This window comes from Pithys albifrons, unplaced genomic scaffold (genome assembly GCF_047495875.1).
Source record: "Pithys albifrons albifrons isolate INPA30051 unplaced genomic scaffold, PitAlb_v1 scaffold_44, whole genome shotgun sequence".
NCBI classification, from domain to species: domain Eukaryota; kingdom Metazoa; phylum Chordata; class Aves; order Passeriformes; family Thamnophilidae; genus Pithys; species Pithys albifrons.
In genome coordinates, this window is record NW_027286059.1 from 252039 (window position 1) to 266325 (window position 14287).

Genomic DNA, 14287 nt, shown 5'->3' on the forward strand with positions numbered 1-14287 from the left:
ATTGCAGATGCCCAGAGCATTTCCATGGATTTAGCACTGATGTGATTTCTCCATGAAGTTCCTAGACAGGACAGAGATACTGTGGGAGAGCTGTGCCCCTTTGGAGGACATCCCGCAACCCTGCAGGAGACCCCGGGAAACAGATGGATATCCTGAAGTTGCCTGGAGGGGTCCTGGGCACTTTGCTCCCACAGAAACATCACTACAGCAGGACCCAAAGGGTTTGTGTCCGGACAGGAACTGAACCTGCCACCCTCAAACCCCTGCACTGTCTCAGGAAAGCCCATGATAAGAACAAGGACAGCACAGGCAACAGGGGATGGCAGTGAAATGCCACAATGCTCCTGCCAAGGGAGGAGGGACACACAGAGACAGATGGAAATCAGAGGCTTATCCTTCCCTGGGCTGTGGCTGCTGCAGGGCAATGCCCACCTGAGCCCCCACGGGCCTGAGGGCAGAGGCTCTGCTTAGGCTGGGAAAGGAGCCCAGGGAGGAGTTGGTCAGGGGAAGGTGTCTGTGCCACAGGGCCAGCAGGGAGGTGCCCACATGCCCCTCCCCAGCATTTGTGGCAGCAGCTCCCTCTCCCTCCCTGCCTGTCTGTGCTGTGAGGAGCTGTTCCTGCCAGCAGCCACCTCCCTGTCACTCCTTCCACCCACACCTTCTCCCTGCAGGGCTAGGGCAGCTCCTTGGCCGTGCTGAGCTGTCTCTGGCAGGCAGCAGAATCCCTGTCCCAGCATGCAGAGCCCTGGGCTGCAGGACCCTCCTCTGCAGGACAGCCCTGGGCACCCCTGGCTGCACTGCCACCTTCCCACCCCACAGCCATCCCTGGGAGAATGGAACCTTCTTGCCCTGTGCCTCTGATGCTCCACACCAGGAAATCCAGGAGAGCCATCCTGGCAGGTCTTGTCAGTGCTGGCATTTGGCAGGAATTAGAGACACTTCCAGGAACTCACCTGCACTGCTCTGCAGCCAGAGACTTACCCTAGGAAAGTGCTGTGAAGGTTCCTCTCCTGATGAGCTCTCACCTGTTCTCCCACCCCAGAAGAAGTAAACCTCTTTCTCACTTCCCTTGCCTGCCCATGGTGCCTGCAGGTCCTGCCCTGCTCTGCAGTATGACCACCTCCTCTCCACTGAAGGTACTGTGGGAGTCCTTCTGAAAGATCCTAGAAGCTGTGGGATGTGCCAGCTTTAGGAGATCCTTGCAGGAAGGGAAGATTAATTTTCCTACAGCCAGAGAATTCTTCTTTCAAACACTGTGAAAGTTTCTCCTATAGTGAGAGCTCAGTCCCCTCCCAGCCCAGGCTGCCTCTCACCTCTGTCCCTTCTCTGCTGTGCCCTCAGTGTGTGCAGGCAGTGCCCTGAGCCCTGCTGGGCTGTGCACAGGAGCTGCTCCTGGGCAGAGCTGTCTCTCTGCAGCGCTGCCCGCTTGCCAGGAGATCCCTGTGTGCCAGGAGCCCGGCCCAGCTCAGCAGCACAGCAACAGCCCAGGGCATTTAATGGCCCTCTGGGGGGTTTGGTGCTGAGTCCCTGAACATCAGATCATGAGGAAAGTTGCAGAAACCTCTTGAGAAACCCAAGTCAGATTCAAACTGTAAACTTTCTTATAATGCTAATGGGTCCCACTGAGGAATCAAACTCAGAAAACATTTCCAGCATCTTGTAAAATCACAAAGCTGGAAAGAGTAATGACAGGTCACAGAATCACCGAACCATCAGGGTTGGAATAGACCTTCAAGATCCTCTGGTCCAACTCTGAATGAAAACTACCATAATCACCCCTAAACCACTTCCCAGAGTGTTACATTGATGCCAAAGGGGGTTTTGGTTTCTGATTTTTCACATTTTGTAGATTTTAGGAACACAGCAGCTATAGATTTTTAGTAGGTTAACATTTCTATCTTAAGTTTATTGTCTTTCTATCTCTACCCCTGCCCCAGAATAGGCAGCAAGATTCTCTAGCTGTTTAGTCTCTTTTCCAAGGTAAAGAGCTGAAGGATATCAGAAGGCCTACAGAATGAAACATAAACACATGTCAGAGTGACCCAGAAGTCAGGGCTGGAAGAACTCCTAAAGACCTTTGTGTGCCCGAAGAAGAGGAGGTGGATGAAGACAGAGGGTCTTGACGATCCCAGACCAAATTCCAAGGTGTGGAACAGGGGTGGAACCAGGCCTGGACTGAGAAATGTGTAAAGCAATGATTGGAGAGATCTTATTATAAAAGCCATGGCAACTAGAACTGGAGGGCACGTGCATGTCATGTATTCCTGTGGGCCGTAGGCCTGTGATATTAAAGGACCTTTACATTTTATCTTACCCTACACTAATGTGGCTCAGAGTCCTGCTATGGGGGGGCACTCATGGCATCAACACCCAGGTGCCATGTGAACACTTCCAGAGACACCACCACTTCACTGAGTTACTTATTCAAGCCTATACCCTCAGGGAAAAAAAAAATAATATCTAATCTGAACCTCAACTGACACAATTAAGGGTCATTTTCTCTCATTTGGTCACTACAGCCTTGATAGAACAGAACAAATCCCACCCCACCAAAACCTCATTTTCAGTCTTTGCAGAGAGCAATGAGGTCCTCTCTGAGCCTCTTCTCCCCCAGACTCCAGAACACCAGTTCCTTTAGCCATTCCTCATGACACATTATTTCCAGACTCTTCCCAAGCTCCACTCCCTTCACTGGACACACTCCAGGCCCTCAATGTCCTTTTTGGAGTGAGGGGCCCAGAACTGGACACATGACTTGAGGTGGGGCCTCACCTGTGACCAGTGCAGATGGACAATCTCTGTCCTGGTCCTGCTGGCCCCACTAATTTTCATACAGGCCAGGACACCATGGGGCTTCTTGCCCACATGGGCACTCTCTGGCTCATATTCAGCTGCTCTCAAACAGACATCCCAAGTCCCTTCCGGCTGAGCAGCTCTCAGGACACTCTGCCCACAGCCTGGAGCATTCCATGCGGTTTGTTGGGACCCAAGGGCAGCACCTGACACCTGGTCTTAATGATCCAGCTTGTCCAGATCCCTCTGCAGAGCTTTCCTGCCCTCCAGCAGACCCACAATCACACCCACCTTGCTGTTCTCCGCAAATTTACTGAGGGTGCACTCCATCCCCTTGTCCAGATCCTCAATAATGATGTTAAACAGGACCAGCCCCAACATTCAGCCCTGGGGAACACCACTGGTGACCAGCCCCACATGGATTTAGTTCCATTCCCCACCACTCTCTGGGCCATCAGCCAGTTTTTCACCCCGCAAACAGTTCCCTCATCCCAGCCATGAGCAGCCAGTTTCTGCAGGAGATGCTCTGGGAGATGGTGCCAAAGGCTTTACTGAATTCCAGAGAGACATCCACAACCTTTCCCTCATCTCCTGAGTGGGTCATTTTGTCATAGAAGGGGATCAGTGTGGTCATGCAGGATCTGCTTTTCCCAAACCCACACTGACTGACCCTTATTCCTTGGGTTCCTTCATGTGCCGTATGATGGCACTCAGGATGATCTGCTCCATGGACTTCCCTGGTACTGAGGTCAGGCTGACAGGTCTGGAGTTGTTCAGATCCTTCTGGCCCTGTCTGTAAATGGGCATCACAGTTTGTCAGCTGGGACTACTCCAGTTCACCAGGAGTGCTGGGCAATGAGTGAGAGTGGCTTGGCAAGCTCTTTCTCCAGCTCCCACAGTACCCTCAGGTGCATCTCATGTGGGCAGGGACTTGTGGGGTTCTCACTGACACAGCAGGTCACTGACCATTTCTCTCTGGGTTATGGGGGCTTCACTCAGCTCCCCATCACCACCTTCCAGCCCTGGGATCTGGGTATCCTGAGCACAACTGCATTTGGTGTTAAAAGACTGAGACAAAAAAGTCATTAATTCCCTCAGCCTTTTCCTCCTGCCCTGACCCTGTGCTGCCTCTGCATCCAGCAAAGGATGGAGACTCTCCTGAGCCCTCCTTTTGCTGCCTATGGATTCAGAGACACATTTTTTGCTGTCTTTAACTGCAGTGGCCAAATTCAGTTCCAGTTTGTCTTTGGCCCCCCAAGTTTTCTGCCCCTCTTTCCAGAGGTGACACACTCTCCTTTTTTCCTGACATCCAGCCCATGGTCTATGTTTAACCAGGCCATACTTTTTGACCCCTGGCTTGTCTTAGGCCACAGAGGCACAGCTCCTGGAGCTTTGAGATTTCCTTCTTAAAACACCTGCATCCTTCCTGCACTCCTTTCTCCTTCAGGACTGACTCCCAAGGGACTCCATTCATCAGTTTCCCAAACTGGCCAAAGTCTGTCAGCTGTCAGTCCAAGGTGTCAGTTCTGCTGGTGCCCCTCCTTCCTTCACCCACAATGGAAATCCCCATTATTTCATGGTCTCTGTGCCCAAGCCAGCCCTGACCACCACATCACCCACCAGCCACAGAATCACAGAATGCTTTGGGTCATGAGGGACCTTAAAGAGCATCTCATTCCAACCCCAGGGGCAGGAACAACTTTCACCAGACTAGATTGCTCAGAGCCACATTCTACTTGGCCTTGAAGAACTTGCAACGATGGAGCAGCCAGAACTTTCCTGAACAACCTTTGCCAGGGCCTCACCACTTTTACAGTAAAGAATTTCTTGCTACTATCTCATCTAACCCTTCCCTCTATCAGTGTGAAACCATTGTCTCGTGTCCTGTCACTCCAGGCCCATGTAAATAGTCTCTTTCCAACTTTCTTGTTGGCCCCTTTAGGTCCTGGAAGGCCACAATTAAGTTACTCCAGAGCCTTCTCTTCTCCAGACTGTACAATCCCAATTCTCTCAGCCTTCCCTCATGGCACAGCTGCTCCATCTCTCTGATCATCTTGGTGGTCTCCTCTGGACTCGCTCCAACAGCTCCATGTCCTTGCTGTGCTCGGACCCCAGAGCTGGAGGCAGCTCTGCAGGTGGGGCAACATCCAACCAGGTGTGTTCCAGCAAGGACAGTGTGGAACCTCCTGGAACCAAAGGGGACACTGTGACACCACAGAACCTCCTGGAACCAAAGGGACACTGTGACACCACAGAACCACCTCTTGAAATCAAAAGGTCATTGTGACACTTCAGGGCTTTTGGATCCTCACGGAGCCATGGGGCAATTGTGACATGTGGGAACTAAAGGAATCCTCAGATATTTTGGAACCTTCTGAAATCAAGGGGCCATTGTGACACTTCAGGGCCTCATGGAAACAAAGGAACCCTGGAACATTTTGGAACCTCATGGAATGAAGAGGCCACTGTGACACCTGAGGCCTCATCAAACCAAATGAACTCAGGGACACTGTGGAACCTCTTGGATATGAGGGGCCATTGTGACACTGCAGGGCCTCAGGGAACCCAGGGAACACTGAGACATTTCAGAACCTTATGGAACAAGGGGCTGTTGTTACACTGAGAAGCCTAATGGAATGAAGGGACTTTGTGACACTGCAGGGCATCATGGAGCCAAAGGGACTCTGGGGCACTGTGAAGCCTCATGGAATCAAAGGCCCCTGTGACATTGCAGGGATTAATGGAACCAAAGGAACCCTGGGAGACTGGAACCTCACGGAATCAACAGGGCATAGTGACTTGTGAAGAGCCTTATGGAGCCAAAGGGACCCTGGGGTGTAACCGTGGGAGGCGGGTTTTTGGACCTGCCGAGACGACTCCACAGGAGTCAGCAGCAACAGGCCCCTTTATTCATACCCACACACACTAATATACCTCTTTAAGACTGTAACCTTCCGCAGGTGCTGACACTTTGGCACTGATTATTGGCTAACAATGTTGTTTATATTACAAAGCTTCTCATAATTGGCTGACCATGCACATCTGCTGAGAAAGTCGGCAGCAGCCATTTCTGATCTCATTAATTAGTTCTTAAGGCTACAGCACTAATTTGCATAGGCAGTTCAGCATATGGCTTGCTTTTTAGGTGAAATACCATAAAAAATTCCAACACAAAGCAGCCTGGGCAGCAGGGGAGGGGGATTCTGCCCCTCTGCCCTCTCAGGTGAGACCCCACCTGCAGTGCTGCATCCAACTGTGGGCTCCCAGCACAGGAAGGACTTGGACCTGTTGAAGTGAGTCCAGATGAAGCACCAGGATGATCAGAGGGATGGAGCAGCTCTGCTGTGAGGAAAGGCTGGGAGAAGAGAACCTTTGGGATGACCTGATTGTGGCCTTCCAGAACCTGAAATAAGACAACAAGAAAGATGGAGGGAGACTATTTATCAGGGCCTGGAGTGACAGGAAAATAGGCAATGGCTTCACACTGACAGAGAGTAAGTTTAGATGAGGTATTATGGAGAAATTCTTCCCTGTGAGAGTGCTGAGAGTCTGGCACAGGTTTCCCAGAGAAGCTGTGGCTGCTCCATCTCTAGTGTTCAAGACCAGGCTGGGCAGAGCTCTGGGCAACTTAGTCTAGTGGAAGTTGTGCATGTCCATGTCACTGAGGTTGTACCCAGGTGATCTTTTAAGGTCCCTGAAACTCAGGACACTCTATGATTGTGAGTTACTTCAGGCAGCTGTAACAGACCCCAACATCTTGACCAAGCTGGGGAAAATATACACCTTCCAAAAAGGGAAATTAAAGGGAGTATTGCAGAAAGACCCACCAGGTCCAGCCCCATAGAAAGGGATGCACCGGCTGACAGAGACTCCAGGTGCCGGGAGTCAGCCTGTTCCCTGGAGGGGATGTGCTCCCATTCTGTTCCTCACCACGAGGTCTCCAGGGAGCCCAAAAAGAGCCACACAGAGACCACAGGAGAGGAATGAGAGAGTTTATTGATAAAGGGTAGGTGTATATAAAGGTTTTGGGGGACTCAAAATACCACCAATAGTGATCAAGGGGGGATTTGGACTATTACCAATAGAAATCCAGGGTTAACAACCAAGAGAAAAGAGTAAATAAGAACCAATAAGAAAACTTGAAGCTTCCTCTAGGACACTACATGCATTCCTGAGAGGCGAGGTAAGGATTATCTTGTGGGATTTTGGGAAGAGGACAGTGACTAGGCAAAAGAGAACAAAAGAATCCATGTTGTGACATGCATTTATACAACAGTAAAAGTTCTGTTTTTAAGGCATTTGGGCAAGCTTTTTCATCTTCTTCACAAGTCCATTTCTGACAAGACTTCTTCCCTTCCAGATACTGCAGATCCATTGGCACAAAGGGCAGCTGATATTTCTTGTGCTGTGGGTGCAGAAGGCAATGGGTTGTGCCTCAGACCACTCAGGGAGGCTTTTCCCAAGCTCTGTTCTCACAATGGCAGCTTTGGTTAAATTCTGCTGAATGCTGGCTAAAAGTGATTTAAGCCCCAACACACAACTTGTCATTAATTCAAGCAGTTCATTAAGAGGCTAATTAAAACCATTCCTACAATATAATCAGAGACAAGACAGGGGCAGAGAAAAGGGGAGGCCAGGCATGGGGGATATGACTGGAATGTGATGGTTGTGAGGTCACTTCCACTGCAGCAGCCTGGGTGGCCCTCAGGAGACATTCTGGCCAGGGAGCATTGTGAGGTCATCCAGCACATCAGGGAACCCACACAACAGAAATTCCATCCTTGGAGAGCTGAAGGAGTGGGGGAGGTGGGAGAGCCCCCAGGTTCTGATTCTGGGGGCAGCTCTGTCACACAACCCCACCAATCCTGGCAGGCAGGAAGGCAGCCTGGGCTCGTGGCCACCCTGCTCTGCACTGGCCCTGAAACTGGGAAAAAGTCTTTTCCTCATCTCCAGGATAAGCATTCCCTGTTTCCCTCAACACCCCTTGTCTTTCATCCTCTTCACTTGCCAGCTCCAGCCAAGCCTTCCTTTCCTCAAAAAACAAAGTCCCCACATCTAAATTTTTTCTTTGCAAACTGTCCTTGCTGTCACCTCCTGGCAGTGGCTTCATGGCCCCTGTCACAGCCAGCCCTGGCCCTGCACTGACCCAGCTCTGCTTCCCCACAGATGCTGCATCAGGAAGGGAAGGTCCACGAGGGAGGGAAATGCACAGGGACTCATCCTGGAAGGGACCCTGGGAGGGTTCTGAGCCAAATCAAAGCACAGTGAGTGGGGAAAGGGAGACAAGGATGGGCTGTTTGTGTGCTCTGCCATGTCAGGAGAAGATGTGGAGCTCCAGAGACACACAGACAATGTGGATCCCTCAGAAGATGATCTCAGACAGCGGCTCCCAGGCCTCTGCCAGTCACTGGTTACTCTGGTTTGATGTTCCCTGGTGGTTCCACCCACCCCCACCCCCACCAGTGTTCTGTGCACACACATCTTTCTCAGCAGTGTCTGAACCCTCAAAAGACTCAAGACCTGATGGTTTCTGCCTCCCACTCTAGAGGTTGGCACTTGGATCACCCCCCACACTCACAGCACAGAGATCCCTTGTCCCAGAGATTTCTTAGCAATGGAGGGATTAAGAAAATGGGAAAGATTGTGGGATCAGTTGCAGGACATGGCAAGGGAAAGGCACTGACCAGTCAATTGCTTGCACATGCTCTGCTCCTTTCATACACTTTTCTCTCTATTTTCTCATGCCTGTTCCTCCACATATCACTTCATTCATTTCCTAGACACCCCATGGCAAGTCTTACACTGTCCCTAAATGCACTTTCTGGCTGCCCATCCTGAGTCTCTGGACCTGAGTGAGAAAACCCCCAACCTCAGCTGCAAGGCCATCCTGGGGGCTGTGTCACTGATCACTTGGGGAGCCTTTCATGCAGAGATGTTGGAAATCTCTATTAGTTCCTTTGTAACTTTTGAGTTTTGAAAGGTTCCTCCAAAGTCATTGAAATTCATGTCCCTAAAAGGACTGTTTTTCCATTTTCATAAAATGTTGGGGATTAGGTCACATTAAAATGCCAACATGGTGCATGTAGGTATTTGCAGCCCTGTGGAGAAGGAGTTGGGAATATAAGAATAAAAGAATAATAAACTGTTTAGGTTGGCAGAGACCTAAAATAGCCACTACCCCAAGTGCACTTCAATTACTCAGGGACACCTTCCACAAGTTTAGGTTGTACAAAATTCCAAACCTTGGGCAGCTCCAGGGATGGGGTTTCCACTTACTCTGTAACCTGGCCCAGGTTCCCGCCACCCTCAGCACAAAATATTTCTTCCTGACATCCAATGGAAATCTCCCCTCATTCGGTTCCAGTTCCTGTGCCTTGTTCTGCCAATACAACCTTTGGCAAAAAATGTCACTGTGTCTCTCCTGCACTAAGAGCACAACATTTTCATGGCTAAATACCAGAGATATCGTATGAAGGGGTTTGGAAGCCTTCAAGCCCTGAGCCCAGTGTGGTGGAGACTGAGGAAAGAACCGGAGAAGCATGAGAGGCCTTGAAGGGAAAGTGGGGAGGTCCAGACTGCACACAAGGAGAAAGGAATTTCTGCCCAAGGGCAGTGCTATGGTGCAACACATCCCCCTGAAGGAGTCTGGATCAGTCCAAGGCTTTGTGTGCCAAGGCAGAGCCAGGGAGGAGGGAGAGATGTCAGTGCAGGAAGGGGCCAGCGAGGTGGGGCAGCCGGGGGATGCCGACAGCCTGCAGGGAAAGGGGCAGGGCATGGACACCGTAGGACAGCCTGGGCTGGAGAGGAGACAGGGATGTGCAGAAGCTGAAAGGCCCCAAGAGAGCCAACTTGTGCAGGCCTTTGGCCATGGCTGCTGTGTGTGCCCCTGATGGCATGAGGAGACAAGTGAGCCTTGCAGCCCTGGGGACTCATTGCCTCCTTGTCCCTGCTCAGCAGCCTGAGAGGTGCCACCCCATCCTCCTGGCTGTGGTTTTCCACATCCTACACCCTGGTGCCCCAGGAAGAGGCCTGAGGAATGAGGGAGAGACAAGATCTCCCTTCCAAGAGGCTGCGGGTCACAGCTGTGACCTTTAGGTTAATGAAATGTTTTCTTACTTTCCTCAGCAACAGAGTGACCTTTCTTTCCTAGTCCATATTTGTCATCATTGTCTCTTTGTTTTCTAACTGGAATCTGGGGACACTTTCTCAGTTATGTCCCTCAGAGGGACCCATTAACAACAAAAGAAACTTTAAAGTTTGATTCTGACTTTGGTTTCTCAAGAGGTTCCTGCAACTTTCCTCAGGGTCTGATGTTCAGGGACTCAGCACCAAACCCCCCAGAGGGCCATTAAATGCCCTGGGCTGTTGCTGTGCTGCTGAGCTGGGCCGGGCTCCTGGCACACAGGAAGCTCCTGGCAAGCGGGCAGCGCTGCAGAGAGACAGCTCTGCCCAGGAGCAGCTCCTGTGCACAGCCCAGCAGGGCTCAGGGCACTGCCTGCACACACCGAGGGCACAGCAGAGAAGGGACAGAGGTGAGAGGCAGCCTGGGCTGGGAGGGAACTCAGCTCTCATTAAAGGAGAAAACTGCACAGAATTGAAAGTAGAATTCTCTGGCTATAGGAAAGTTAGTCTTCCCTTCCTGCAAGGATCTCCTAAAGCTGACACATCCCACAGCTTCCAGGATCTTTCAGAAGGACTCCCACAGTTCCTCTAGCAGAGAGGATGATGCCATAAGGCAGAGCAAGGCAGAACCTCAGGCATTAAAGGTAGACAAGGGAAGTGTGAAAGAGGTTGAAGGGATTCTGGGGTGGGAGGACAGGTCAGGGCTCATCAGGAGAGAAACCTTCACAGCCCTTGGCCAGGCTGCAGAGCAGTGCAGGTGAGTTCCGGAGATGTCTCTTAAAGCTGCCAAAAGCCATCACTGACAGGATCTGTCAGGATGGCTCTCCTGGATTTCCTGGTGTGGAGCATCAGAGGCACAGGGTAAGAAGGTTCCCTTCTCCCAGGGATGGCTGTTGGGTGTGAGAGTGGGGGTGCAGCCAGGGGTGCCCAGGGCTGTCCTGCAGGGCAGGATCCTACAGCCCAGGGCTCTGTGTGCTGGGGCAGGGACTCTGCTGCCTGCCAGGGTCAGCTCAGCCTGGTCAAGGAGCTCCCCATGGCCCTGCAGGGAGAAGGTGTGGGTGGAAGGAGTGACCCCCTCCTGGCAGGGCAGGGATGAGCAGGGCAGGAATGAGCAGGGCAGGGCAGGGTCCTTCAGCTACTATTGCTCTGGGCTTCTCTCACCTTCAGCTGACCTCCTGCCATGTCCAAGGGCACTTCTCAGGAAACACATCCACTCAAAACACCTTCCCCTTCCCAGACACCTCAGCTTGTCTGGGATCTGCTCTGCAGCACTTGCACATGCAGAGCTGCCCCTGGGCAGTGGGGTGGGCATGGGCTGTGTGAGTACTGGAGGGAGCTGAGCTGGGCACAGGGAGGTGGCTGCTGGCAGGAACAGCTCCTCACAGCACAGACAGGCAGGGAGGGAGAGGGAGCTGCTGCCACAAATATTGGGAAGGGGCATGTGGGCACCTCCCTGCTGGCCCTGTGGCACAGACACCCTCCCCTGGCCAACTCCTCCCTGGGCTCCTTTCCCAGCCTAAGCAGAGCCTCTGCCCTCAGGCCCGTGGGGACTCAGGTGTGCATTGCCCTGCAGCAGCCAGAGCCCAGGAAAGGATGTGGCCTGTGCTGCTCTTGTTCTCACAATTGGACTTCTGAGCCCATATGGGGGATTGAGAGCGGTAGGTTTAGTTCCTTTTGAGACACAAACTGTTTGGGTCCTGCTGTGAGGAAGTGTCTGTGGGAGCAAAGTGCCCAAGTCCCCTCCAGGCAACTTGAAGACATTCAGCTGCTTCCCTTGGTGTCCTGCAGGACTGCAGGGTGCCCTCCAGAAGGGCACAGCTCTCCCATAGGGTCTCTGTTCTGTATAAGATCCCATGGAGAGGACACCTCAGGGCTAAATCCATGGAAGTGCTGTGGGCAGCTGTACTTGGGCAGCTGAACTGATCCCTCTGTGTCTCAGTCCGGGAGGAGAAAAATATGGGGCACCCTGAGGAAAGATGAGAAGTCCCTTTGAACCTGAATTTCTCTGATCACAGTTGTGACTTGTTTCTTTTTTGAGGGGACTCCTCTGTGTGATCCTCCTCCAGGCCAAGCTGCCAGCACAGGTCAGCTGAGAACAGGACTGATGACCAGAGCAGCTCTCCTGCCATTGCAGTAAGAGACAAGTCCTTTGCCTCTCAGGACTGACAAGATTTCACTTGGAGCACATTAGAAATTCCAGAGTTTTCAGCCATCCAAACCCACTCCTGGCAAGTTGAACTGAAACCAATGAAAAGACACCAAATTTCCTCAGGTCTGTTCCACAGTTGGGCAGGCTGTGACCAGCAATGCTGGGAACACTTTGAAACATCAGATGTGCATTTAATTTGATGTAACCCCAAGTTCTCAGTTGCCTCTTACTGCACAGCAAGAATGAATCCTCAGGAGCCCAGTACAGGATCCCTGCTCTCAATGTCCCCATGAGCCAGAAAAACCCAGAACTCAGGGGAGATGGGTGCAAAAAGGTCTTCCTTAAAAGAGAGACCCTGAATGTCGAATACATTTTGCTAATATGGTCTGGCCTAACTCAGTCCTGCCTTTTCCTCCTCAATAGATAACCGTATCCAGAGGCAGCAAATGTTCAACAGCAGCTCCATCAGCCACTTCCTCCTCCTGCCATTGGCAGACACGCGGCAGCTGCAGCTCCTGCACTTGTGGCTCTTCCTGGGCATCTCCCTGGCTGCCCTCCTGGGCAACGGCCTCATCATCAGCGCCGTAGCCTGCGACCACCACCTGCACACCCCCATGCACTTCTTCCTGCTCAACCTGTCCCTCACAGACCTGGGCTGCATCTGCACCACTGTCCCCAAAGCCATGCACAACTCCCTCTGGGACACCATGGACATCTCCTATGCAGGATGTGTTGCTCAGGTGTTTTTATTTCTGTTCTTCATCACAACAGAGTATTGTATCCTCACCATCATGTGCTACGACCGCTACGTTGCCATCTGCAAACCCCTGCACTACGGGACCCTCCTGAGCAGCAGAGCTTGTGCCCACATGGCAGCAGCTGCCTGGGCCAGTGGCTTTCTCAATGCTCTGCTGCACACAGCCAATACATTTTCCCTGCCCCTGTGCCAGGGCAATGCCCTGGACCAGTTCTTCTGTGAAATGCCTCAGATCCTCAAGCTCTCCTGCTCACAATCCTACCTCAGGGAAATTGGGCTCACTGTGGTTACTGCCTGTTTAGTTTTTAGTTGTTTCATTTTCATAGTTTTCTCCTATGTGCAGATCTTCAGGGCTGTGCTGAGGATCCCCTCTGAGCAGGGACGGCACAAAGCCTTTTCCACGTGCCTCCCTCACCTGGCTGTGGTCTCCCTGTTTGTCATCACTGCCGTATTTTCTAACCTCAGGCCTCCCTCCATCTCATCCCCAGTTCTAGATATGGTATTCTCAGTTCTGTACTCAGTGGTTCCTCCAGTATTGAACCCTCTCATCTACAGCCTGAGAAACAAGGAAATCAAGGATGCCCTCTGCAAAGTCTTTGAATACAGTCCATTTCAGATTAAGATTTCCAATTACCCCACTGGGGCTCCAATTGTACCTCAAGAATAGTCAGAAATAACTTTTCTTTTTCTGTTTTTCTCTTCTATACCTGTGATAGAATTGAATCATCACAGAACTGTTCTGTCGGGATGGGACCTTAAAGATCAATCTAGTTCCAAGTCCTCCACCACTGGCAGGGGTGGCACTCACTAGATCAGGTTACTCATGTTGGTATTAGTCAGGTTTCTCTATTATCTTGGCCTTCTCTCAGCTTATTCTTAACCCAACATACTCAAGTACAGATGGATCCCTGTGATGATGATCTCATTAAAGGACACAGGAAAAAATTATTTCTCTCAGCTCCCATTTATTCCACCCTCTGGAGCTGTTGGAGCAGCCCCAGCTCTCAGGAGGGTCTCAGCAGCCCAATGTGCAGCTGCCCCGTGGAGGAGCAGCCCTGGTGCCCTTGGGGCTGGCCCTGGTGCCTTGGTGGGCACTCGCTCTCTGTGCCTGTGACTCGGGGCTGCTGCTCCCCTGAATCCCTGGCCAAGGACAGCAGCACATGGTCTTTCCATGGATGGGCTCCCCTCCCTTCCACAGTGTCCTCTTGTGCCCTGGGTGCTGTGGGAGCCCCAAGGTGTCCTGTAACCTGTGACAGTCCTGTTGTCCCTATAGAGCCATCCCAGTGGTTGCAGCAGGAACGGGCCATGTGACCCCAGTGTCAGAGCTGAGCTCTGGGCAGGCACCACCATGGCCAAAGGGTCTCACTGCAGGACAGGACCAGGGGTTGGACACCTCTTCAGAGCTGGGGGCAGGAACACACCCAGGGAGCTCATCCCTTAAAATGGTTTTGGCTCTTGGGTTCTTG

General features: G+C 51.9%; 1 protein-coding gene across 1 annotated transcript; it reads left to right on the forward strand.

Moving 5' to 3' along the window:
• Positions 1 to 12510: 12510 nt before the first annotated feature.
• Positions 12511 to 13488, forward strand: LOC139685199 (olfactory receptor 14J1-like). Its single transcript, XM_071581829.1, has one exon. It carries the CDS (start codon positions 12511 to 12513, stop codon positions 13486 to 13488), a length of 978 nt encoding a protein of 325 aa, XP_071437930.1.
• Positions 13489 to 14287: the final 799 nt, after the last annotated feature.